This window comes from Canis aureus, chromosome 11 (assembly GCF_053574225.1).
Source record: "Canis aureus isolate CA01 chromosome 11, VMU_Caureus_v.1.0, whole genome shotgun sequence".
Lineage (NCBI taxonomy): Eukaryota > Metazoa > Chordata > Mammalia > Carnivora > Canidae > Canis > Canis aureus.
The window spans coordinates 9,039,239-9,063,334 of record NC_135621.1 but is presented as its reverse complement, the minus strand read 5'-3'; the positions used below and the strand labels follow the sequence as shown (position 1 = coordinate 9,063,334).

Below are 24,096 nucleotides of genomic sequence, written 5' to 3'. Positions count from 1 at the left end.
CTGGGTGTTCTAGACTGCTAGGCTATAACCTTTGGAACCTCTGAAGCACTATACAAAAGGAAGGCCTCTTTACCTGGGGGATATAGCTATTCCTGGTTATGTTTAGGAACAGAAGAAAAGAAGGGCTGAAAGATAATTTTTTATTCACTCACCATTTGCCTGATGTCTACCAACCATAAGGCAATGATGGGTGTAAAACTAAAGACTTGGTTTCCTACTTCTAAGAGTTTAAATTGTTGAAGATTAAAAAATGAGCCTTGGAAATTCTAATGGATACAGATAAGGGAGAGCACACTCAAGCTGGAAGAACAGTACAAGCAAAGGTATGTGGGTAAGGGGAACATACAGGGATGGCGGGCATGTGTAGACTATGACTTTGAGAAGGGGCTCTAGGGCAGGGCTTGGAAAGTGGATCGTTGGGTAATTGAGCAGCAGGATGACTGCAGACATTGTCATGGCCCAGATCAGGGGAGCCCTGAAATATCAACCAAAAAAAATTTTTTTTTACAATGTATCCTATAGGGATTCATGAATCCACAGAGGTGTGAATGGTATGGTCAAAGCAGCATCTTAGCAGTAATCTGGTGAAGATATGCAGGAGGGTCTGGGGTATGAAGCAACCTGATGCAGCATAAAACAAGAGGGTATGGAAAGAAAGAGAACCCAGGGTGATCATCACAGGGCCTTTCTCCTGTTCTTACTCTGACCTTTCCATTGACTTAACGTCTCCCTCCACCATGGGGTGCAACACCCTCCCAGTCTGGTCCTAACATGGGCCCAAATAGCACTTTGTGCACTCTTCTAAACTAATCACTTAACACTACCTCCTCAGAAAGCGTGCTTTCCTGCCTCTGTGGTCCTCGCCCAAGCCAGTCCTGCTGCCTGTGATTCCTCTCCCAGCATTGTGTCCTAACATTTTGACATCCTCCAAGGCGAGCTCAGATTTCACCTCCTGCTAAATGTTCCCTGGTTCTCCAACCAGAGCTATCTTGATCTTCCAACTGCCAAGACCTTCTCATTGACAGCACTTCAGACTCCCTGCCATGTGTCATAGATATCTGCGTATGATCCAGTATCATGGATTGTCCTTAAATTCAGCTAGGGCACCAACAGAGTCTTGCACACCTTTGGATTCTTGATCTTGCTTTTATTTTATTTTATTTTATTTTATTTTATTTTATTTTATTTTATTTTATTTTACTTACTTACTTATTCATGAGAGATACACGGAGAGGGGCAGAGACACAGGCAGAGGGAGAAGCAGGCTCCCTGTGGGGAGTCCGATGTGGGACTCGATCCCGGGACCCCAGGATCACGCCCTGAGCTAAAGGCAGACACTCAACTGCTGAGCCACCCAGGCGTCCCTTGATATTGCCTTTTTAGGGTGGGAGTAAAATGGGCATTTGGTGAGCAACAAATGAAGGGCAGGAAGGCATTTTACAGTCAGGTTGTCCATTCGTATATTTATTTAACAATTATTTACTAAATACCTAGTATGCACCTGACATTATTCTTCTCCGTCCCCATCATTCGAAATGGCATTGTCAATTAAATACCTGGGGGTGGACGTATGAGATGATAAATAGCTCTAAATCATCGTGAGATACAGTGAGAGTTGGAGTTCATGGCCCCTGAGAAAAGAAAGGTGTGGTGGTGAGGCTGAGAGGAAATGAAAAGCAGTAATGTTGGTGACAATATTTCCTAATTCCATACAGCGCCTGCTGGGTTAGTGACTCCATTAATCACTGAAAGCTCTTCTGAGAAACCACATTTTTGGGGTTTCCTTAACTGTCCGCATCCTAAGATAAGGGTCGCTTTTCTACCATCAGGACATGAGAAGGCTCTAATTGTAACTGAGTTTCTGCAAGTGCCAGACTAGGAAAACCACCAAGTCAGGGCCAAGGCCTTGGGAGCCCATTCCTGTTGTTTCCCAGCAAGTTCTTGGGTTCCCCAGGAAAGCAGGACCCTTGGGCTACAATACGCTAAGCCCCAGGGGCTGTGCTGCAAGGAACCTGGCCCTTCCCGGGGCTGGTCAGCCTCAGGTTATGGAATCTGCTTGGCCAAGCTGTGTCCCTGGGGCACAGTTTGTTTTAGATAGGGGCAGTGGCAGGAAGTACCCTCCAGAGAACACTCATTAACACTCCAGGCCATGATCCTCCCATCTGCAACCTCGAGCCTTCTTGCTCTTTAGAATACTGAGCTAACCCTGGTGATGAAGTTTCTAGAGCTTTGAGTTTCTATGCTACGGCTTACTAGCCAGCAAGCTTCTTAACCTTTCTGGGCCCTATCTCCTCTGAGGTAAAATTAACATTTGATGACAGAATGCATGGAAACACATAATGGAATATTACTCAACCATTGGAAAGGACAAATTTGCTACCATTTACTTTGACGTGGATGGAACTGGAGGGTATTATGCTGAGTGAAGTAAGTCCAATGGAGAAGGACAATCATCATATGGTTTCATTCATTTGGGGAATATAGGAAATAGTGAGAGGGACTATAAGGGAAAAGAGGGAAACTGACTGAGGAAAAATTAGAGAGGGAGACAAGCCATGAGAGACTCCTAACTCTGGGAAACAAAGGGTTGCAGAAGGGGAAGTGGGCCGGGGATGGGGTAACTGGGTGACAGGCACTAACGGGGGCACCTGATGGGATGAGCACTGGCTGTTATACTATATGTTGGCAAATTGAATTTAAGAAAAATTAAAAAAAAAAAAAAAGAAGAAGCACAAAACAGAGTGGATAGTTTTGATTCTTGACAGTTTTTAAGATCTGACATAGAAGTAAGTGTGTGGGCTCCGGGGCCAGATTACTTGGCTTCATATTGAGGCTCCAAGCTAAGAGGTATTGGCCATTGTCTCTGAAAGGCAAGGCAGACCACATGGAGGCCTTTCCTGCTCTTTCATGTTGAGACCTAGGCCAGCCAAAACCTCTTAAAAACGAATATATCAGGAAGGAATGTCCAGGTGGTCTGTGTACACACTTACGTATTCATAAAACACACAGTGTGAATTCATACTTTGAAAACAGGCCTCTAGCGTGTCTGTAACGTACGCTCCACAATTAGCACCCTTTTCAAGGGTGCTGACAGTTACTGTGAAATTGAGTGGGCATTAGCCCAGGTTTCATAAAGCAATGTATATTGATCTGCATTTATTAATCCTCTGAAGAGCTACTGAGTATCATAAGCCAGGCACTGTGCTAGGCTTTCAGACCAGAGATGACAGACACAATCCTTACTCAGTGGGAAGACAAAAGCAAGCCTACTCTTAGAGTAAGACAAACCCGAGGTAGGGAGGGCAAAGTTGTGACTTCAGGGTAGGCTGAATGGATAGTAGTGGGAGAAAGATTCCTTCTTTTTAATCAGTTTACATTTAAGTCTGGGAGCTCACTTAAGGAGAAAAGTGGAGGGGGTGGGTGCATATTTTATTTATATCAAGAATGTAAAAATGGGGGCACCTGGCTGGCTCAGTTGGTAGAGCATGCTACTTGATCTTGGAGTTGTGAGTTTGAGCTCCATATTGGGCATACAGTTTACTTAAAAAAAGAAAAAAAGGGGGGGGGGCAGCCTGGGTGGCTCAGCGATTTAGCCCTGTCTTCCACCCAGGGGGTGATCCTGGAGACCCGAGATTGAGTCCCATGTCAGATTCCCTGCATGGAGCCTGCTTCTCCCTCTGCCTGTGTCTCTGCCTCTCTCTCTCTCTCTCTCTCTGTGTGTCTCTCATGAATAAATAAATAATATCTTAAAAAAAAAAAAAAAGAATGTAAAGACAAAAGAGAAGCCAATCCTCTACATTACTACTACTAGTCAATACCTACAATGGATCCATCTGTTTCCACCCCAACCTTTACCTCCCACTTAAGGCCTATGAGTGACACTTGTCACTGTTGTTTATTATCATTTGTGGCATTAGGGCTGGAAGTACTGAGTGGTCTGTAGGACAGACATAGTGATGAACTCTCATAAGTCCATCTTCTCTTCCTAGGCTGATATGGCTCTCTGTAGGTCAATGAAAGCAGAATTTACAAAATTCCATTATATTTGAAAAATAACATAAGAAGAACTCACTTTGAGAGAGAGTATAATGGCGGTTGAGCTTAGATTCACAGGGTAGACTGCTTGGGTTCAAATCCTATTTCTGGACTTAACTCACTGTATGATCTTGGGGAAGCAACTTAACCTTTCTGTGCCTCAATTAATAAAGGCACAATTCTGTGCCTCACTATAAAACCAGCATAGCATTCCTAGTCACTGCATGCCAGCGTAGTTAGAAGGATTAAAGTTGTCCACACATGTAACGGACACAAAAAGTCTGACATAATAAGTATACAGTAAATGTCAGTTATTGATGTTTGAAAAAAAGGTTAAAGAACATTTTTTAAAGATTTATTTTATGGAGAGTAAGAGAGAGAGAGAAAAAACACATGTGCTACAAGGGGATGGGGTAGAGGAAGAGGGAGAAAGAGAGACTCTCAAGCAGACTCCCCACTGAGCATGGAGCCTGACATGGGGCTCTGTCCCAGGACCCTGAGATCATGACCCGAATAGAAACCAAAAGTCAGACGTTTAACTGACTGAACCACCCAGACACCCCATATTACAACACATTTTAAAAATAGGTAATGATTTCTCTATGACTGGAAAGATTATCATCTTTTTTTTTTTAATTATTTATTGGGGTGCCTGGGTGGCTCAGTCACTTAAGCACTGCCTTTGGCTCAGGTAAAAGAAATAAACATTTTTATTCATTTGAGAGAGAGAGAGAGAGAGAGCGTGCGTGCACAAGCAGGGACAGAGGGAAAGAGAAGCCGACCCCCGGCTGAGCAAGAAGCCAGAAGTGGGGCTCAATCCCAGGACCCCGAGGTCATGACCTGAGTTGAAGGCAGATGCTTAACCCGCTGAGTCATGCAGGTGCCCTTTAAGATTTTATTTTTAAGTAATCTCTACACCCAACATGGGGCTTAAATTTACAACCCCAAGATCAAGAGTCTCATGCTCTACCAACTGAGCCCGCCAGGCAGCCCAAGATTATCACGTCCCCTTTAGGGAAGGAAATGGGCAATATTTCCATTTATATGTATGTTGAGAATTTTAGCAAAGCTCTTTAGAATGAGCAAATCAATCAAGGTGAACAATTAAATAGCACGAGATGCCTTTATAGCTAGTTTATCAAGGAACATTTGAGGTATGTTGTGGCTCCACTGAAATGAAATCAGTACAACAGTCTGAATTTATCATCAAATTATATTTATAATTCAAACAAATGCTTTGAACAAAAGGCATTGTCTGGGACTCTGGACTCTGCTAAGGGACTGCCAACCAACCAAAAGACAGGGAAGGAGAAATGCAGAGAATAAACACAAAGGAAAATAGAGAAGACATACATGCAAAGGGAGGAAATACGGCTAAAGAAAATTTAAAAATAATTATATTTAGTGTACCGTTAAAGATTTTGTTTCAGGAGTAATTATAAAGAGCACTATTTCAATGGAAAGAGCTTAGGTCTACGAAATCCAATAAACCTGGATTTTGATCTTCACTCTGCTGCAAAACAACTCTGTAACCTCAGCTTTTCTGACCCTGGGTGCGAGTCTTATCTATTAGAGATGACAACATGAGGTCTCCCGACATAACCAAAATTAGGGGAACAATCAAACTGTGCCTCTCAAACACCTTGAAAATTGCGGAATGAAAGAAAATGTGCGAACTAGAGGCCAAATCATAGAAGGAAAAAATTGATCATGTAACTAGAAGTCTTCTTTCTAAAAGGATTTTAATATACCCCGCTAAAAGGAAAATAGTTGATGAAGCTCAGAGGAAATAATACAGGATGGCATTTAGCAGTCTATAGGAAAATAAAATACAAGCCATTGTTAATATTTAGTATTTTTGTTTTTTGTTGGAAATGGACTGTTTTCTTCTTCAGCTTCAAGAGCCGGTGTTAGGGGAAGGGGCGTTCATGTCTTAGATATCCAAGGGTGTGAGCCTTTAATCCATCGTGCCCCACCCAGGTGACCTGGTGGCAAAACTACTCATATGCCTGCTAGCCCACAGCTTTCTCACCTGTAAAGGGGGCGGCTAGACCACACGATCCCTCAGGTTTTCTCCAACTCTAAAATTCTGTGGGTTCATGATTTCAGATACTCATCTCGCAACCACTAAATACCGTAAGAATTCATGATTTGAGTGTGTGTGCATGTAAAATACTTCTCGGTGGCTAAAGGGATTGATTTTTTTTCAGTGTCAGAGTAAATGGCAGATACATTTTAACCACAAGGAAAAGCCAGTATAACAAATTGTACTAATTACTGCCTTCTGCTTCTGTTGACTTGAGGCAGCAAGTAGTACAGCGTGTTACGCTGAGAATAGAAGATTCCTCCTCCAATCCTCCATGGGCTCTGAGGCCATAACTCATCTGCCTCGTTGCACAGAAAATACCTAGAAATGAACGATGCCTAGATAGTCTAACACACTGTTATACTGATGAACCTTATTCCAGGATATCTATCACTCTAGTGACTTTAATTAGCTCCCAAGCTGATTAGTGATCAATCATCAAGTGCTCATCAAGGAGAACCCCAGAACTCTTTAGTGGGTGTGGGGGTGATATACAGATTTGCCACATGTTTTTTTTTTTTTTCTTTAATTGTAATATTTAGGTTAAAGCCGGGCATTAGGGGATCCCTGGGTGGCTCAGCGGTTTGGCACCTGCCTTTGGCCCAGGGTGCGATCCTGGAGTCCCGGGATCGAGTCCCACGTTGGGCTCCTGGCATGGAGCCTGCTTCTCCCTCCTCCTGTGTCTCTGCCTCTCTCTCTCACTCTCTCTCTCTATCATAAATAAATAAATAAATCTTTAAAAAAATAAAAAAATAAAGCCGGGCATTAGTCATCGTTTTCAAAATGCTAAACTTGATAATTTTAAAGTGGTAATATAAATTACAATTAGTTTCCCAAGATTTTGCTACTTTAATAAAAATTTTTCATAAAAAATGACTAATTTATCCTAAAGAAGATAAATTATTTTATACCTCATTAAAAAGAGTGTTTCTATTTGTAGTTAGAGTGACCTGTATTTATTAATCTTAATCTGTCCCAGCTCTATTTGCAACAGTCACTAGAGGCAGTTTCTAATTTAAGTCTTTGAGTCATAGGGATTGTTGGTTTTGTTTATGAACTCTTGATGAACATTCACATTCAGCAAACATTTCTGGAGCCCCCTACTATGTACCACAGATAGGCCTTGTCCTATGTGATTCCATTACATTCTGTTACTAGAAATCCAATTACATTTTATTCTTTATTGATTGATACCAGTTCATTAGTGCCTAAGAGTAATTTTTCATCAGAGCAATTAATGCGGCATAAAATCTGCCCACTTCACAATTATCAGAGTTTTCTAATATGAAATAAATGCCACTTTATCCAAGAAATTCTGATTTTGTGAAGGATATTTTCCTTCCTTGTCTCTCAAGTGCTTCATGTGTAGTGGGGGTAAAGAGAGGGTTTAAGGGCAGAGGATTTTTTTAAAAGTCCAACATACTACTCCCTTTATTTTTATATCAATGATTTGCTGATACTCTGGCAATTCAAGCACATGGAGTTCCCTGCACAGGCAACGTGGTTTCACACATCTGTGCTTTCCCTCAGGTACTGTTTTTTGGAATACCCTTTCTACCCTCTCTTTATCACTAAAATCAGGCCTCACGATCTCCAGGAGGCTCCCAGGTGACTCTGGGCTCTGCACAGAGCTGTGGAGACCTGTCTCTATCTAGTCCAGCATCTAACACCATGTATGGAAGTATCTCACTAGACTAGCTCATTGGTGATAGGGTATGCCTGTCATCGATGCATTTCCAGGACCCGTATATTTGATGAAAGGCCCTTCCCAGCCACTCTGTGTGTAGTACTTGGATGCAATAGAGATGATGCTGTCACAACTCTACAGCAGAGGCGACAAGGCTTTTAGTGCTTTCCATTAACTGACTTAGAGACAGGGACTAGACCGAGATTTGGGACAAATGCCGAATAACTAAATTCTATAAATCCTAGAACATTACAGATCATAGGCCTCCTCCACTTACTTGCTGGGCAACCATTCTCTGAGGAAGGAGAACACAGTCTCAAAGGACAGCCGGTTCCATTTCTCACCGGCTCTAATGGTTCAACTCAGGCACCAGACAACCTGGGTTTAAATCTATGTTTTGCCTTTTAGAAGGTTTCCCCATCTCTCATTGGAAGTAAGAACAGTACCTGTAGGCTGTTGTGGAGAGAGAATGAATGAATGAATACATGTCAAGCCCTTGCAGTTGGAACTGACACACATTGAGTGCTTAATGGATGCCGTTACCACACGAAACACCCTTCTATCACACCCTTTAAGCCCACAAAGGCCTCAGCCCCACCGACGCTGACTTGTCTATTTTCACACCTGAGAGGCTGAGAGCAGAGGGACGGTCTTTGTTTTATGCATCAAAGGAACAGAGCTGCAGAGAGACTTAATCCTTGCCCAACAAGTCAACAGAGAAAGTCAGTGTAGAGAAGGTCATTCAGCAAGCCCTTGTTTCAAAAGACATTTTCAGACAGTCCTCAGAGCACTGAAATACAAGTTTAATCTACTAAAAAACAATACCCAAGGGCTGGCACCTGGAATACGTACTAACCAGGGCCACCCTGATCACAGTGGCAGCAGTGGCAAAGGGAAAGTTCAGAGTAGTTGGCAATATGGAGGGGGAAAGCGTATGTAAAATGGAAAAGCCAAAGAATTTACTAGACTTTCAAGGTCTCCCACAATATTAAACACTTAATTCTTTTCGGGAGACTGTTTCACATGTCTTCAACATCGAAAGAGGACACTGGCTGCCTCCATTTTGACCTCAGACTTGCTACCTGGGTTCTTTCCAGCTAGCCTCTGGGCTCACCTGGAAGACCCTGAGGGCAGAGCACTCCCTGGTGGGAAGCAATAATCCCTTCAAGAGAGAAGGGCTGTCCTGAGCCAGCGAGACCCCACCTGTTGACAGACTCCAAGACAGTGATGGATGATTGGACCTTCACTGCCCACCCGCACCGACCCACCTATACCTTTGCCCCACATTTTCCTTGTATAAACCTGGAAGTCTTTTTGCCACTTCAGAGAAGCTACTGACTGTGTTCCTGGTGTTGGGGACTCACTGACATAAATCCCTTTCTTGTTTTACCACCACTCATTTCTCTGCCTTTGGATTGTGTCAGCAGCAGGTGGCTGACCTGGGTCTGCTTGGGACCCCTGGAACCAGGTGCTCTTGCACTCCTGTGTGCCAGCTACGGCATTACATGTGTGTATTAGATATTTAAGTTATAAGGTTTAGTACATGAAATATTTAAACTGAGGACACAGGCTACTTGGAATCATAAAATGAAGGCCCTAGCACGCTTAGAATTGCAGCATCAACTAAAATGGAAAGACCAGTGGAGGATCCTTCTTTCAATGGAAATGGTTTGGAATTTGACACCATACCCTGTGCTTTAAATCTAGTATTTCTCATTCCATTTATTTAACAAAAAAAGGGGAGGGGGTTGGAGGAGGAACAAAGAAAGGAGGTGAAAGGCCTTAATCTGTGCAAAGAAGCCTTTGAGTTTTCAACTGCTTTTGATGAGATGTCTAACCATGTTTTGCTGCCCTATGTTGATGATGATTTCATTTTGGTATTCTCTCGAAATCCTTCAACTCCTGACTTGTCCTTTCTCTCTAGATACGGGTCCAGAAGGAAATTCTATGAATATGCCTCATGTTCTTCCTAATTGTGTGTAGTGGCTCACATAGCTTCTCTGCCTCCAAATCCTTCCAGGCCCCCTCTTCACCTCTCTCATTACTGAAACACTGTCCATTTTTATACCTTTTCCTCTGAATTTTTCTCAGTCCTCAATGTGTCTCAAATCCTCTTTGGGTCTCCAAACGCTCTGCCTAAACTTCTGCGGGTACATAATGGTCTACACCTTAGGTTATAATCAGCAATAAAAAAGAAATTACAGTGTGTCCGTCCTCTGAGACTTCCTAGTTGTGTGACCCTTGGCAAGGTATCCAGCTCTCTGACCCTCACTACGCATGAGGCTGGTAGGGCAAGTTAAAGAGCTAATGATGTCAAGTGCTTAGAATAGGACTTCACAAGAGTCAGCTGCTGATAGGATCTGGAAGAGCTTTAATCTTCTAGACTGGAAGCCTGACCGGAAACTCTCATCTAAAACTGCCAGCATAGGAAACTATTTACCTGAATTAAAATAAAACTTGGGTTTCAGTTCCAATCTGGGACTTTTAGTTAATCACTTAATCTGAGTCTCTGTAATAGTTTCCTTAAATGAAGAGGTTAGTTTGATTATTTTTAAGGCCTGTTCAGTGCTTAAAATTCTACAGTCTACAATTCTACAGTCAGCCAAGAGTAGGGTGAAATTCAGATAATCACAGGAGTTAGAAAATCATGTGTTAAGATATGTTGAATAGGATACAACTAATTTAGAGCTTGATTTCTGTCACATGATTTTTACATTTTTACTCGTGAACATTTCTGGTCCATTTGGAGAAAAGAAATCCAAGCAAAATGCTCCTAATTTATTTTATGTATATGTATGTTGTCTCTATATATTTGGGCTTGGTAATAATGATAAACAAAATTAAATACTTTAATTACCCAATAAAAACAAAACATTCTGATTAAGATGCTAGTTATTAAAACACTGTAATTGCTTAAATGTCATAATACTGTATTCCAGAATGTAACAGAATAAAATACTCTTTGAGAAGGATTCTTTGTATGACACCTTCTTTAGAAATTTGTTTTTCCTGAACTATACTTTACAACATCTTCTTTTTCATTTCTAAGCCAGGTATTTTTTTCCAGTTCATATTGCTCACTTCTTTTAAGACATAATCTTCTTTGTAGTTCATAAGCACCAACCATAACTAAATCTCAAGTCACAGAGAGAAAATGAAAACCCCCAGCAGGCACTTGGGATCATTTGGCTTCATTAATTAGCAAGGTGTCCTAAAAGGCATCTATGTATAAAGTTCTTATCAAACAGCTGTCCTCAGAGATTCATGCAATGGAAAAATTTTATTAATTCTAAACATTTTGGGAGGAAAATGAAGCCAGGCTAAATTAGGTAACTTAGTCTCCAAAGTCAGTCTGTGTCAACCCCAAGATTAGAATTCAGAAGTTGGCAGAGTCATCTGATCCCAACACCTCTCTCTCTTTCCATCGAAGTGTCTAGTAATAATGCCAGAAGGATATATGTGAACATTTTGTCAGCCCAAGATCTCTAAATAGATTGCTTTTTTAAAAAGTTTTCCAGGTGGCATCATGGAGAATGTGGTATTCCCAAGAGGTTTTCAATTTTAGAGCTTTTTACATATCTTTTCTATCTTATTTCTCTTTGTTCATGTTTTGTTCTGAGACCCAGACCTTTTTGTAGTCCATCTCAAAGGAATGAATTTTCATTTTCACTACAAAGATATATATTTCAAATACTTAAAATGCCCTCGAGCTAAAATAAATAGCCAAAAAAAATAAATAGGTAAAAACCCTCTTTGAGGCTCAGAGAAAAATCTTCTGATATGTGGTGGCAAGTATCTTGGGGTCTTTTGGAATGACTTTTCAACCTTGCCTTGGGCAGGTTTCTTTGTTATAGAAGAATGCATTAGCTCCTGGTTCGTGGGAGGCTCACAAGCAAGCCAAGAAAGCTTTCCTCAGCAGTCCTCTGAGGTGTTGTTTTCAAGGAAGGGCTTCAAATAATAAACAGTGTCTTCCCTCTCATCCCTTCTCAAAAATAATTAGCTTTTTATTTTAACATTTTAAAGAGATAAGTGGCTCAATGATATGTAAAGGCCTGGGTGGATATCTGTGAGCATTCAGCAGCCCCATTTTCCAAATCCTATACAAGATGCCTAGAAGCCTCTGGGTTTGTACTAGGACAACTTCCATTCTCTATTTATATTTGTTAGGCAAATCAGAACTACAGGTTCCGCAGGAGGAAACAAAGGCGAGTGGAGATTCCAGTAACAAATCCTTAGCAGTAATCACTGGATATGGACACACAGCTGAACAGGTGGTGTTGACACATACAATGTTAAAGATAAATGAAAGATTTTATCTTAAAGAGGCAGCCCAAATGCACAGACCCCAACATTAAAGCTTGGGGTGCAAAGTCATTTGAGTTTCCTATTCTGTAACCCACGTAGACAGTCTGGAAAGCTCAAATGAGTTTTTACAAGTGTCCGGGAGAGCATGCAGTGTGAGTTTTACCTATGAGCTTTATCTATTAGATCACGTTCCACCCTTCCTTCCCTCACCTGCCCTGCACATCCTCCCGAAAGGCAGCTGTCAGATGGACAACTGATGGGCCTTCAGGACGAAGCTGGGTCTAGATTTTGGAGCATTCATTAACTGCGTGATCCTGAGCTCATCATTCTGAGCCCCAGTTCCCATTTGTTTCACTGGGATTAGGAATACCTGCCTCAGAGGGCTCTGCAAGAAATGAATGGGATAACGTGCTTGCTTCATGATAAGGGTTGGATAAATCTTCATTTTCTCAGTTCATTCCTCATAATGTTAATTGGAAACTGAGGATGGATTACCTCTTGAGTCTGGTTAGCCATGTGTGTCACTGATGTATAGGGGGTGTGATAATCAATTACACATAATTAAAAATCAATTTCATGTGGATTTATCATGACCGTCTGTGTTAATCTTTGTTAGAATTTGCTTACTGAGGATGGCAAGCTCTTTGTTTTTGAAAATGCTGAGTATAATGCTGCAAAGCAAAGAGATATTAATATATGACAGATCATGGTTTTTCTACTAAAATGCAGCGTAATCTTTAGAGATTTTGGTATTAGGGAGAGTCTTAATGCTTGAAACTACTGTTTGCCAGACTGATAAAGGCAAACTTTGTTTTGAATGCCCCCCTCTGACGTTCTGTGTCACCCGTGTTCTGTTTTTGCGTTTCTACCTCCCCATTAACCCGATGGCAGCCCTGTTCCTATCTACTATTGATTTGGTTTTCTTAGGGGAAGTTATTTTCCTTTTTCTTTTTTGTACAAAATACGTATCCACTATAAGGAAAAACCATATGTATGTGTATGTACCTACAGATCACAAAAACCATCTGTAATTACTGTTGATATCATCCTTGATCTCCACGGACAAGGCGCTGTTAGCATCCCCACTCCACTGATGACGAAGAGGATGACACGACCAGGATGACACTAACACCTAACACTTATTAAGCATTTCCTGTGTGCCAAGCACTGTTCTGAATGCCTTATCTATATTAACTCAGCTTTATTTTTTCCTCTTAGCACTTAACGCCTGCCATCCTATACATTTATGTATTTACTGTCGGTGTCTCCCCATCAGAATATAAATACCTGGAGAAGAAGTATGTGGCTTGTTTTTATTCACACCTACATCCCCAATATATCCCAAAGTGCCTGGTACTGTAATAGGCGTTTAAAAAAATGTTTGTTGAATAAATAAATTAAGTCTTCGTAATGATGGGGGTGAACTTCATCCCACCTGGTGAAGGCCGGAATACAAAACACAAGGGTGGAGTAAGAGAATTTGCTCTCTCTGCTCTACTGTCTTCAAGGTGAGATGTGGTCATCTTCTTTGGACTTGAGCTTGGGCTAGAACTTAAACCTCATTGGCTTTCCTGGATCTCAGGCTTTCAGACTCAGACTGAACCCACATCCTGGCTCTGCAGCTTGCTGCAGATTGTGGGACTTCTGGTCTCAGTACCGCAGGAGTCAACTCCTTATCATCAATCTTTAGATCTCTCTCTCCCTCTCTATATTCTCTTGGTTCTGTTTCTCTGAAGAATCCATACTAACACAGATGCTCAGATTGGCTAAGTGAGCTGGGATTCAAATATGTGTTTGCTGACTGCCAGGCCATTCCACTTTTTTTTTTGTACTAACACAGCGCTCTTCCTGCTTTCATAACCTACTTAAGTTCTCTTTCAAATGTGAGATGCAAAAGGAAGTTCATTAGTGGATTACTCAGGGAGTCTGAGGATATTGGTTCACCCTTTTACTTTTTGGCCTGGTGAGTCCATCTGTTAGATCATTTAAATTAATATTACTAAGAAGGAAAGGTTGCCATTGAGGCACATGCTCAATTTTTTACCTGTTTTTATTAAAGCAACACCAATGTACAGACTCTAACAGTAAAAATGAACAATAAAGTGCTTAAGTGCTCCACGTTGTTAGGGAGGCATTAACATTTAGAGATCTCTGTTAGACAATGGTTTCCCCGAAGCTATAGCAATGGAGATAAAATGACAGTATAGGACATGGGTTCTAGGAGCCAGACCTGGACCTGACATCCCCCTCTACTACTCATCGTGCAACCTGGGCCACCTCTCGGAGCCTCAGTTCCCTTATCTGTAAAATGGAGGAAAAGACAGTAACTACCTCAGGCAGATGCTGGGAGGATCACATGATTTAATGCAAGTGATGTGCTATGCACAAAAACTAGCACATACATAATGAGCATGCAATAAATGTTAGCTACTTTGGTAGACATGGCTAGTTACCTACAAATATCTCCCCTTCTCTCTCAAATTAAAAGAATCCCCAATCTGTAACTGGTTAGCAACGAGCTGGCCACCTACAAGACAAGACTGTAACTCCCTGACTTCGCTACAGCCTGCTGGAATCCTGTCCTAAGTTCTGGCCAGTGAGACATATGTGAAAGTTTCACATGGGACTTTCATTAAGTCCCCTTAAGAGACAGGAGGCCTGCCCTTCCCTCCCTCCCTTCTCCATTCTGTTGGGATCTCCCTTCTCCATTTCAGGAATGAAGAGGTCATGGCTGGGGTCTAGCAACTACTGTAAATATAAGGGCAAAGGTTACAATGAGCTTTTTCTGAACAGTGGGATAGGAGGAGCCTGATTCATGAATGACTTTATGTAACCTCCACACCAGCACTGGGCCACAAACCACTGGACTTTTTTATGTGAGACAGATTATAAACTTCTATCCTGTTTACACCATGATTTTGAGTGTCTCTGTCCCTCAAAGCAGAAGGAATCCTAACTGTCTTGCTGGCCCTTGTGATGGTATAAGAATCTAAATGGAGGCTCAAAACCATTTTGAGGGCCCTGTTTCTGCAAATAAAGGCAAGGATGGGGAAAAAATTAGAAGAGAAAATGCATGTTTTCAAAGTCTTTCCTCTCTTCCTCTGCTCAGAAATCCAGGCCTTTATGTCTGATGTACCCAACCTGTACTCAAAGGATGATAAAACATGGTTCACTCTAAGGTATAAACGATCCTAAGGCATTTCTTTCTACTTTTCCTGGGTGTTTGCATTTTATTTAAGACAAAACCTTCTGATAGAATATTTAGGCCTCTGGGAGAAATATCTTTGGGTGAGGAAGTCCACACATAGACTGCTGCTCACCACTAAGGTTGACTGTAATTTAAAATAAAGTACTCTGGGCACCTGGGTGGCTCAGTGGCTGAGCGTCTGCCTTTGGCTCAGATCATGATCCCGGGGTCCTGGGATCGAGTCCCACATTGGGCTCCATGCATGGAGCCTGCTTCCCCTTCTGCTGTGTCTCTGCCTCTCTCTCTCATCTCTCGTAAATAAAAAAATAAAATGTTTAAAAATAAAATAAAGTACTCCAACTCTGCTGGTATAAGGAAGTTATGTATTTCTCAAAATGTTTTCGACTCCCAAGGAGTATCAAAGGATGAAAAAAAAAAAAAAAGGAGGAGTGAACATGTCTGAAAAGGTAATTAAATAGCTTCTTCAATTCTTTAAGGCTACATATTTTGTACTTGTTGCTTCGGCAATCATTATAACATCATCAGCTATACAAAACTCCTACGTATGAGGCAACTCAGTCATTTGTACATGACCAGTCAGTGTTTGCACAAGGAACCTCAATCACATTCCCCCAACTCCTGGTCCCCTGTTCAAATACTGCTCACCTTTTCTTTCCAAATGCAAGCAGAAAATGTATAGTAAATAGATTTCATTTTAACAAGACAAAATTTGTGTATTTGAATTTCAAGTACAAGAGAGACCAAACATCATCTTTTATAGTAAGCAGTGTGTGTAACATGAAGGTCTTTCCCAATGGATCATGACCTCTGACCTTGTAGGAGCATGCTCTCTGGTTAAGATCTTTTTTTTTAAACATAGGCTCCACACCCACTACGTGCGGCTTGAACTCATGACCCTGAGATCAAAATATGGGCTGAAATCAAGAGTTGGATGCTTAACTGACTGAGACACCCAGGTGCCCCAAGTTAAATTTTTTCCCCAAGAGTATACAGTGATCTACAGACTACCTAATTGAAATGTCATTGCTTATCTCCACTATCCTTTAGTTCTTCAATGGATTCTGAGAAGTTAAATGACTCTGGCAGGGTCATTAAAACTCCAGTGGCCTCTCCTAGAACCTGGTTCCTTTACTCTTTCAGAATGATAATGATGAGAGTTTTGAGGTGTCAGCTTACTTGATTCATCTACATAGAGTCTGATAACAATGTCTAAGTCCATTTGATAGGCCAAATCCAGGAAAAATTTCACTATACACATCCCTCCTTGAGATAAAATTTTCACAATTTACTGATTTTCCTCATATTCAACAATTACATTTACATTGCCATTGTTGCTTTGACTAGGACTACTAGCTTCAGACCACAGTAAACGTGCTCTTGTCTGTGATGTCATGGCAATCAGCAGATCTATTTTTTAAAGTATTAGAGACTGATTTATATTTCTAGGTAAAACAATGTCCAAGCAAAGGGATCCACAAGGAAAATGCCACAGAGCTCTCATCTTAAAACAGTTCAATGGAAGATGATACAGAATTTCTTCTTTGGATGTCTCAGACGCATGATGCTTAATTAACTTTTAAATTCTAAATTTAAATTCTAAATCTAGAAATGGTTGCCAACTAAGATTATCAGAAATTAACAAATCACATAAAACATGGCCTAAGAAATGGGTTTTATCGTAAAAAACTCAATTTCATTAGCAGGGCAACTGATTAGCACAGTTGGTTAAGTAAGTGACTCCTGGTTTTGGCTCAGGTCATGATCTCAGGGTCATGAGATCAAGCCCCATATGGGGCCCCATACTCAGTGTGGAGTGTGCTTAAGACTTTGTCTTCCTTTCCCTTTACCTCTCCCCACTCACTTGTGCTCTTTTTCAAACAAATAAATCTTTAAAAAAGTACAAATTTATCACACATACAAAAAAACTGGAAAGTGAGTTTTATGAGCATATCACTCATTTTATAAATAAAAAGCTTAAAACCACAGTGTCTTTTAATTAGCAAGTATCAATGGAGCATTAAAAACAATTTACAAAATTGAATTTTACACACATGGCTTTTTAAGAACAAATGGAATTTGTAAATCAAGAAACATATGTTAATAATATTTCAGGTTTAATTTGCCTATAAATAAGAACTCAGATAATCTTGTACAATGAAAATATGCAAATATCTATAGCTATAATGAATTAATATTACTCATTTCTCATTATGTTTTTCTCTCTTATAAAATAAAAACTCATCAAATTCCTTCAGAAGGAATTTGCATTTAATATTATGATCATGAAGTATAAAAAAGTTTATATGAACATATGACTGATTCCAATCTGCAACCTCACTGTTTTTTTTAAAAAAGCTTTAAATTATTTAATTTATTATGATTATATGCAGTAACCTAAATAAAATTTAAATTCAAAAAAGCAGATTATTCCCCAGGAGAAAAATATATACCTTCCCCAAAGTAATTTTATCGTATTAAGTCATTAACCAAACAGTTTAACTGAAATAGGAAAAAAGATTAATTATAGTAACAGAATAAAGCAACTCTAAATTGCTCAAATCCTGGAATGGCTAATTTAAGAATGGTAACAATGTAAGACAAAATATTGAGGAATTAAATATATGTACAGATCACCTATAATCCAACCAGTTAAAAACATGTCTTCCTGGGACACCTATCCTCTAGTTCCTTAAGTTTGCTAACTGCATATATATATATTTACTCGAATACAGTCTCCTCAAATTGAGAGGATGGCAAAAGAAGATAGCAGCGTGCATCTATACACTTGGTTCCACACTTCAACCAGAGAAAGATTCATCAACACCGTAGCTTGGAATAAATTCTAATCAGAGCTCTGTTTCTGCAAACCAAAATTCTAAACCAAAGATTACTGCAAAAGAAGAAAGATGACATGCTTACCGTGTAGAGTTCATTAAGAACCTTCATCAAATCCTCATGAAGTTGGAATGCAATCTCTTTGCTCTGTAAGTAAGAAGAAATTAAGTATATTTTAAAATGTAATAGAAACTTGTTTCTAAATTACTTATATTAAAAAGTCCAGTGACTGAAAATAGGAGAATGTATATAATACAATGAAGGCCAGCATGTTCCTAATATAATACACATCTTTGACCAAACTGCTCTCTTTTTCATTAAAGTATAGCCGACACACAATGTTACATTAGTTTTAGGTGTACAACAAAGCAATTCAACATTTCTAGATGTTATGCTGTGCTCACCACAAGGGTAGCTACCATCTGTCACCATACAACCCTATTACAGTATCAGTGATTATCTCCCCTATGCTGTTCCTTTTATTCCCATGACTTATTCATCCCATGGATGTAGGCTGTATCCCCTACACCCTTTCATCCATTTCACCCACCCACCCCCACTCCCCTGCCCTCTGGCAACCATCAGTTTGTTGTCTGTACGTGCGGGTCTGTTTCTGCTTTTTGTTTGTTTTGCTCTTTTGGTTCCAGATGTAAATGAAATCATATTTATCTTTCTTATTTCACTTAGCATAATACTCTCTTGGTCCATCCATGTTGTCACAAAAAAAAAGCAAGATCTGATTCATTTTTATGTCACAGTAATATTCCATACCACCTCTATATCCATTCATCTATCAATGGACACTTGGGTTGTTTCCGTATCTTGGCTATTATAAATAAACACAGGGGAGCATATGTCTGTCTTTTCAAATGAGTGTTTTCATTATCTTTGGGCAAATAACCTGTAGTGGAAGTATTGGGTCATATTATAGCTGTATTTTGAATTTTTTAAAAGATTTTTAAGTAATCTGTACATCCCATGTGGGCTTGAGCTCAAGACCCTGAGATCAAGAGTCGCATGCTCCACCAACTGAGCCAGCCAGGTGCCCCTCTATTTTTAATATTTTGATTTCCAAAGTGGGTGAACCAATTAACATTTCTACCAACAGTGCACAAGGGTCCTCTTTCCTCTACATCTTTGCAACAGTATTTCTTGTCTTTTTGATTCTAGTTAAATGGCCCTTTCTAAACACTAGATGTGTGCACCATGTCACCAGAGGCCAAATAGAGGCAAATAAGTCGAGTCTGAAAGGCTCTCCCAACATCTGAATCAGACTTTATCATGAAGAAAGAAAAAATAAGCAGGGTGAATCATCGTGCCTACTCAGAAGTTGAGTTGCCAAACTAAAGTCACTGAAAAGGGTGCCTGGGTGGCTCAGTTAGTTGAGCATCTGACCCGTAATTTCAGCTCAGGTCTTGATCTCAGGGTCATGAGTGCAAGCCCACGATGGGCTCCACACTGGGGGTGGAGCCTACCTTAAAAAAAAGAAAAAGATGAATTGTGGCATCCCATCTTAGTACTGTCACAAAGAAATTTTGTGATTTCCAAAAAGCTAAGTTAGAAACCAAAATAGAAATTAAACTCTCCCTTGTCAAAATAACTATCTATAATTTTAAGAAAGCATTTTCAAAGCAGTGAGACGGTGAGGCCACTTATCATCCATATACTTTTGCTTCTGTATTTATTATGTTCTTTTTTTTCAAGTTTGTATTTGAAATCCAGTTAACATAGAGTGTAATACAGTTTCAGGTATATAATCTAGTGATTCATCACTTCCTATGCAACACCTGGTGCTCATCTGCATTTATTATTTTCATTAAGATGAAAAAGAGTTCTACTCTTCTGCACAGTTGGTAAATAACTAGCATTCAAAACAGTCTCCCCCAGGCTAATTGTGTGAGTCTGATATATGAGTATTAAAGTATTTTTTCCAGCAAAATCTATAAGGTATTTTAAAGGAAATCATACATCCAAATTACTTTTTTGCTTCCTGTTTCGAGTTCATTACGCAGTCAGCTGTAGAGAATGGAAAAAATGTAGTGTGGCTTCACCTACAGTTTGAATCAAGAATATTCACTGGATCATTTATGTGTCTCCCACTGGACTGTCTGCATCGGTAGTAAGGGCTATATCTTTACCAGCTCTGTGACTCTCATGTCCTGCACTGTGCTGCTTGGGAACCAGGCCAGGACCAGGAAAAGGCAGGTGAGGAACCAACAGTAGCATTCCCTCCCCTGCTAGACCAGGTCCTGCTGGCTCACATGGGAAACTTCTAATAAACACTTGCTAAATGAATCCATAAACAAGCTGAAATACTGTGTCTGTGTAATAGCTGCAGTTGTTACTACATCTGCTGAAGGCTGGACATTGGTGAGACAGAAGAAAGGAAAGGCCTACCGGCTACTCTTAGGAAAATATAAGGGGAGGGGGTGCCTGGGTGGCACAGAAAGTTAGGTGCCTGGCTCCTGCTTTTAGCTCAGGTCATGGTCTTGGAATGGAGCCCCACATCGAGCTCTATACTCAGCACAGAGTCCGCCTTGGATTCTCTCTCCCTCTGCCCCTTCTACTTGTATTTTTTCTCTCTTTCTGTCAAATAAATAAATAAATCTTAAAAGAGAGAGAGAATATTAGGAGCTAGTTGAAACACAGTCAGTCCATCTGTAAACACAGTCACTGGGTTAGGCCTCCCTCAAAAAAGGCCAAATGTGATGAAGCAAAAACTCTTGGAAGATAAAACAGTGCGGGATGATGACATCAGAGTAGTACCTGAACTCTGAGGAATTCAAATTCATTAGCAGCACTTGTCACTGGGTCTTCTGGATGTGATAAAGAGTACTGCTATTTATTGAGCTCTGCTAGCTTCTAAAATCCTTAAATTGGAGTTAGAGACTGTATGTTTTGCTGTGTCCCTGATTGTGAAGAGGTGGGTTAAGAATCACTCAAGAGTGAAAGGAAAGTCACAAGTGAGCAAATGAAGCCAACTTAAACTCATTTTATTTTCCCCAAGTCTTGGTTACTCTGACCGTATACATTACACTGCAATCTCCTAAGACTTCAGTTTCGTGTTATTTTAATATCAAATTTCATTGAAGGATCTGGGTCACCAATTCAGAACTCTCTAATGGGATCAAAGGCCACCAAGTGACTCTGCTCAGCTGTCCATATTTCAGGTAGAAACTCCAAAAATAAAGTATTTCTTGGCAAAGACTTAGGATAACAACAACAACAACAAAATCCCTTAGGTCCAATTAGCTCTGAACAAGAATATTTAAAATCAGATTGAAGACTTAGATTTGGGGTGGTAAGAGTCCTGCCAAGCCATCCTAGGTCAAAAATCTTAGAACAAGCAAGAAGATTCTTTGTACATTTTACATTTTACAAGATTCCAGGTAATGAGTGAGGTAGAAGAAATCTGGCATCACAAACTATACTCTACCAAACATACTCTTACATTTTTCTTTCACCTTTTCCCAGAGGCCCTGAAATAAAAAAAAAAAAAAAAAAAAAAAAAATTTTGTCTGAGAGGCAGTATTGTATAACACTTAAAAGCAAGGACTCTGGAGTCAGAATAACCCAGCATTAAGTTTCAAAGACTTTGGATTCCCATGGGCCTCAGTTTCCAGATCTGTAAAGTGAATCTAGTCATTATACCTATCTCACAGGGTTGATGAGAACATTAATCAGATGACACATCCATAGCATTTAGAACAATACCTAATACACAGTGAACATCCCATAAATATTATAATTATTTCTTTCCCAGACATTATTTGTAATGGCAACATTACAAATGTTGAGCAAAAAGGACACGTCATATTTTTCTTTCTCTTGGTCTGTAAAGACACTTGCTTCATTGACTTTCAAGTAGAAAGTGCTTGGCAGATGGTGGTTGATTTCATTTTGATGTCCCTCCCCATTGCCCTGGCCATTAGATAACCTCCAGGTGATACCTGATTTGGAAGGCCCCAAGTATTGTGCTCTAACCCTTAAATGTTCACTAAACTTACCTTTCTGCATTCCATTCTCATGGGAGTCCTACTCCTAGTGGTACTCAATGAATTAATCAAACATCCACTGGGAAGTGGAAATTTCCTCAAGTCAACAGGAAAAGATATATACAAATCATGAAAGAGGACTTAAGGATCCTAGTTCCCATGGGAATTTTAGACTTTTCTGAAAAGTTAGTGGGAAGTTCCTTTTAGGTAGGTAAACCCCTGGCTATCCTCGTGACGCACCACCAAAGTTGCTGCCTGTTTGTTTGAAATCATAGTCCAAATCCTCCATAGTCTAGGAAATAACTTCAAAATTAACTATTGTCTTCCCACAATTTCTTTAGTCTGCAAAGGTTGTTAAAGAACTGAAGCACTAGTTCGTGTGACTCATGTGTGAAGCATGAATTCACAGCACATATTCACAGATACACGGGCAGGACACAACGTCAAGTCCCCGTCTTCCTATGATTTCCTATAACACTTTCTTCGTGCCTCTAGCATCTGACCTGTTCTGCCTTTGCAGAATGTTTTCTTTCAGTATTCCTTACTATTTTCATTCTCATAGCAGGGTACAAAGACTATTGAGGGATTCTAAGAAAGAGACGTAAAAATTTAAAAATTGTGTATATTTAAGGGACACCTGGGTGGCTCAGTGGTTGAGCATCTGCCTTCGGCTCAGCTCGTGATCCTGGGGTCCTGGGATCAAGTCCCACATTGGGCTCCCCGCAGGGAGACTGTTTCTCCCTCTGCCTGTGTCTCTGCCTGTGTGTGTCTCTCATGAATAAATAAATAAAATCTTTAAAAAGAATATCTAAGAACAGTGAAGCAGACCCTTGATCCTTGAATAAGTACTGCTAAGTAAGAAAAATGATACCTCAGTATCAAGAAAAGCAATCAATGTTTCCTTATAAGAGAAAAGAATAGCTTTATTAAATGATAATAAATACCTGATTTTTTGAAATCAGGTATTTTCTATGTTATTTGAGACTGGTAGATTAAAGTTACTTTTGCAAAGGGTAGGACGAGTCCCCTCAACTGCTTCAGGTATGGAGTTGGAAACAGAAAAAATTGGGTTTCTGCCCCTATTAAGATGAGCCTATGTAAGTCCCAGTGGTGGTAAAACCTCTAATATATTACAATAAAACTCTGAAATTCTGACCCAAGGGGAAGGAAAACAGAGTTTCAATTCAGTTGTCATTTACTGTCTCCAATGTGTAAGCTGAGAGTTGAAAACCAAGCCTATTTCTAATTGTTTATTACTTATTGTCACTTTGATGTTTCAGACACCTCAAACATGAAGTTCAAAATTAACAGTCCCCAAGTGTTTAGCCTTTTTGCATTATAAAAATGAATTAAGGACACCGAAGAATATTAGAAACATAGAGGGACACAGCACTACCATTACAATTTGATGTACTGCTTTCAAGTCTGTTTATCTAAACATAGGTCTGCCTTGTAATCATTCTATAATAATGAAGTATCTTTTTCTACTCTGCTTTTTTTCCCCAGTTACAATGCATTTCTCCATGTACTTGCATAAATTTCAGAACTGTCATTACTGGATTCATAACCACCCAGTGAATTAACCATTCTTCTATTATGGTTACTAATATTTCAACTACCATTTTCCGTTAATCATTCAATCATTTAGTCACTTATTCATTCAATTTTACCCATCTGTTTTAAGCGCTCTGAGCTATGATCACAACTGCTGGTCTAAGGTCACATCTTGTATTTTATGTTGTTCCTTAAGCTCAGTTCCCAGAAATGAAATTAGTATGATGGAAGTACTGACATTTCTAAGACCCTTGATACATAGAAGATTATTTTCTAAAGGGGTTCTAATGAATTTGTATTGCTTCTAGGACAACAGCGTCACTCAAGTCAGAATCTGGGGTTCATCTAAGAGTCACTTCTCCCTAGAGAAGAAGTGACCAATCTTATCTAT

General features: G+C 40.0%; 1 protein-coding gene across 2 annotated transcripts in view; it reads right to left on the bottom strand.

Moving 5' to 3' along the window:
* Positions 1–24,096, bottom strand: part of SRGAP1 (SLIT-ROBO Rho GTPase activating protein 1) — a 270,069-nt gene that overhangs the window by 88,704 nt on the left and 157,269 nt on the right. For both annotated transcript variants that reach the window (XM_077913654.1, XM_077913655.1), the window contains exon 4: positions 18,241–18,303. In XM_077913654.1, coding sequence (XP_077769780.1) covers positions 18,241–18,303 — 63 coding nt within the window. The remainder of the gene's footprint in view (positions 1–18,240; positions 18,304–24,096) is intronic.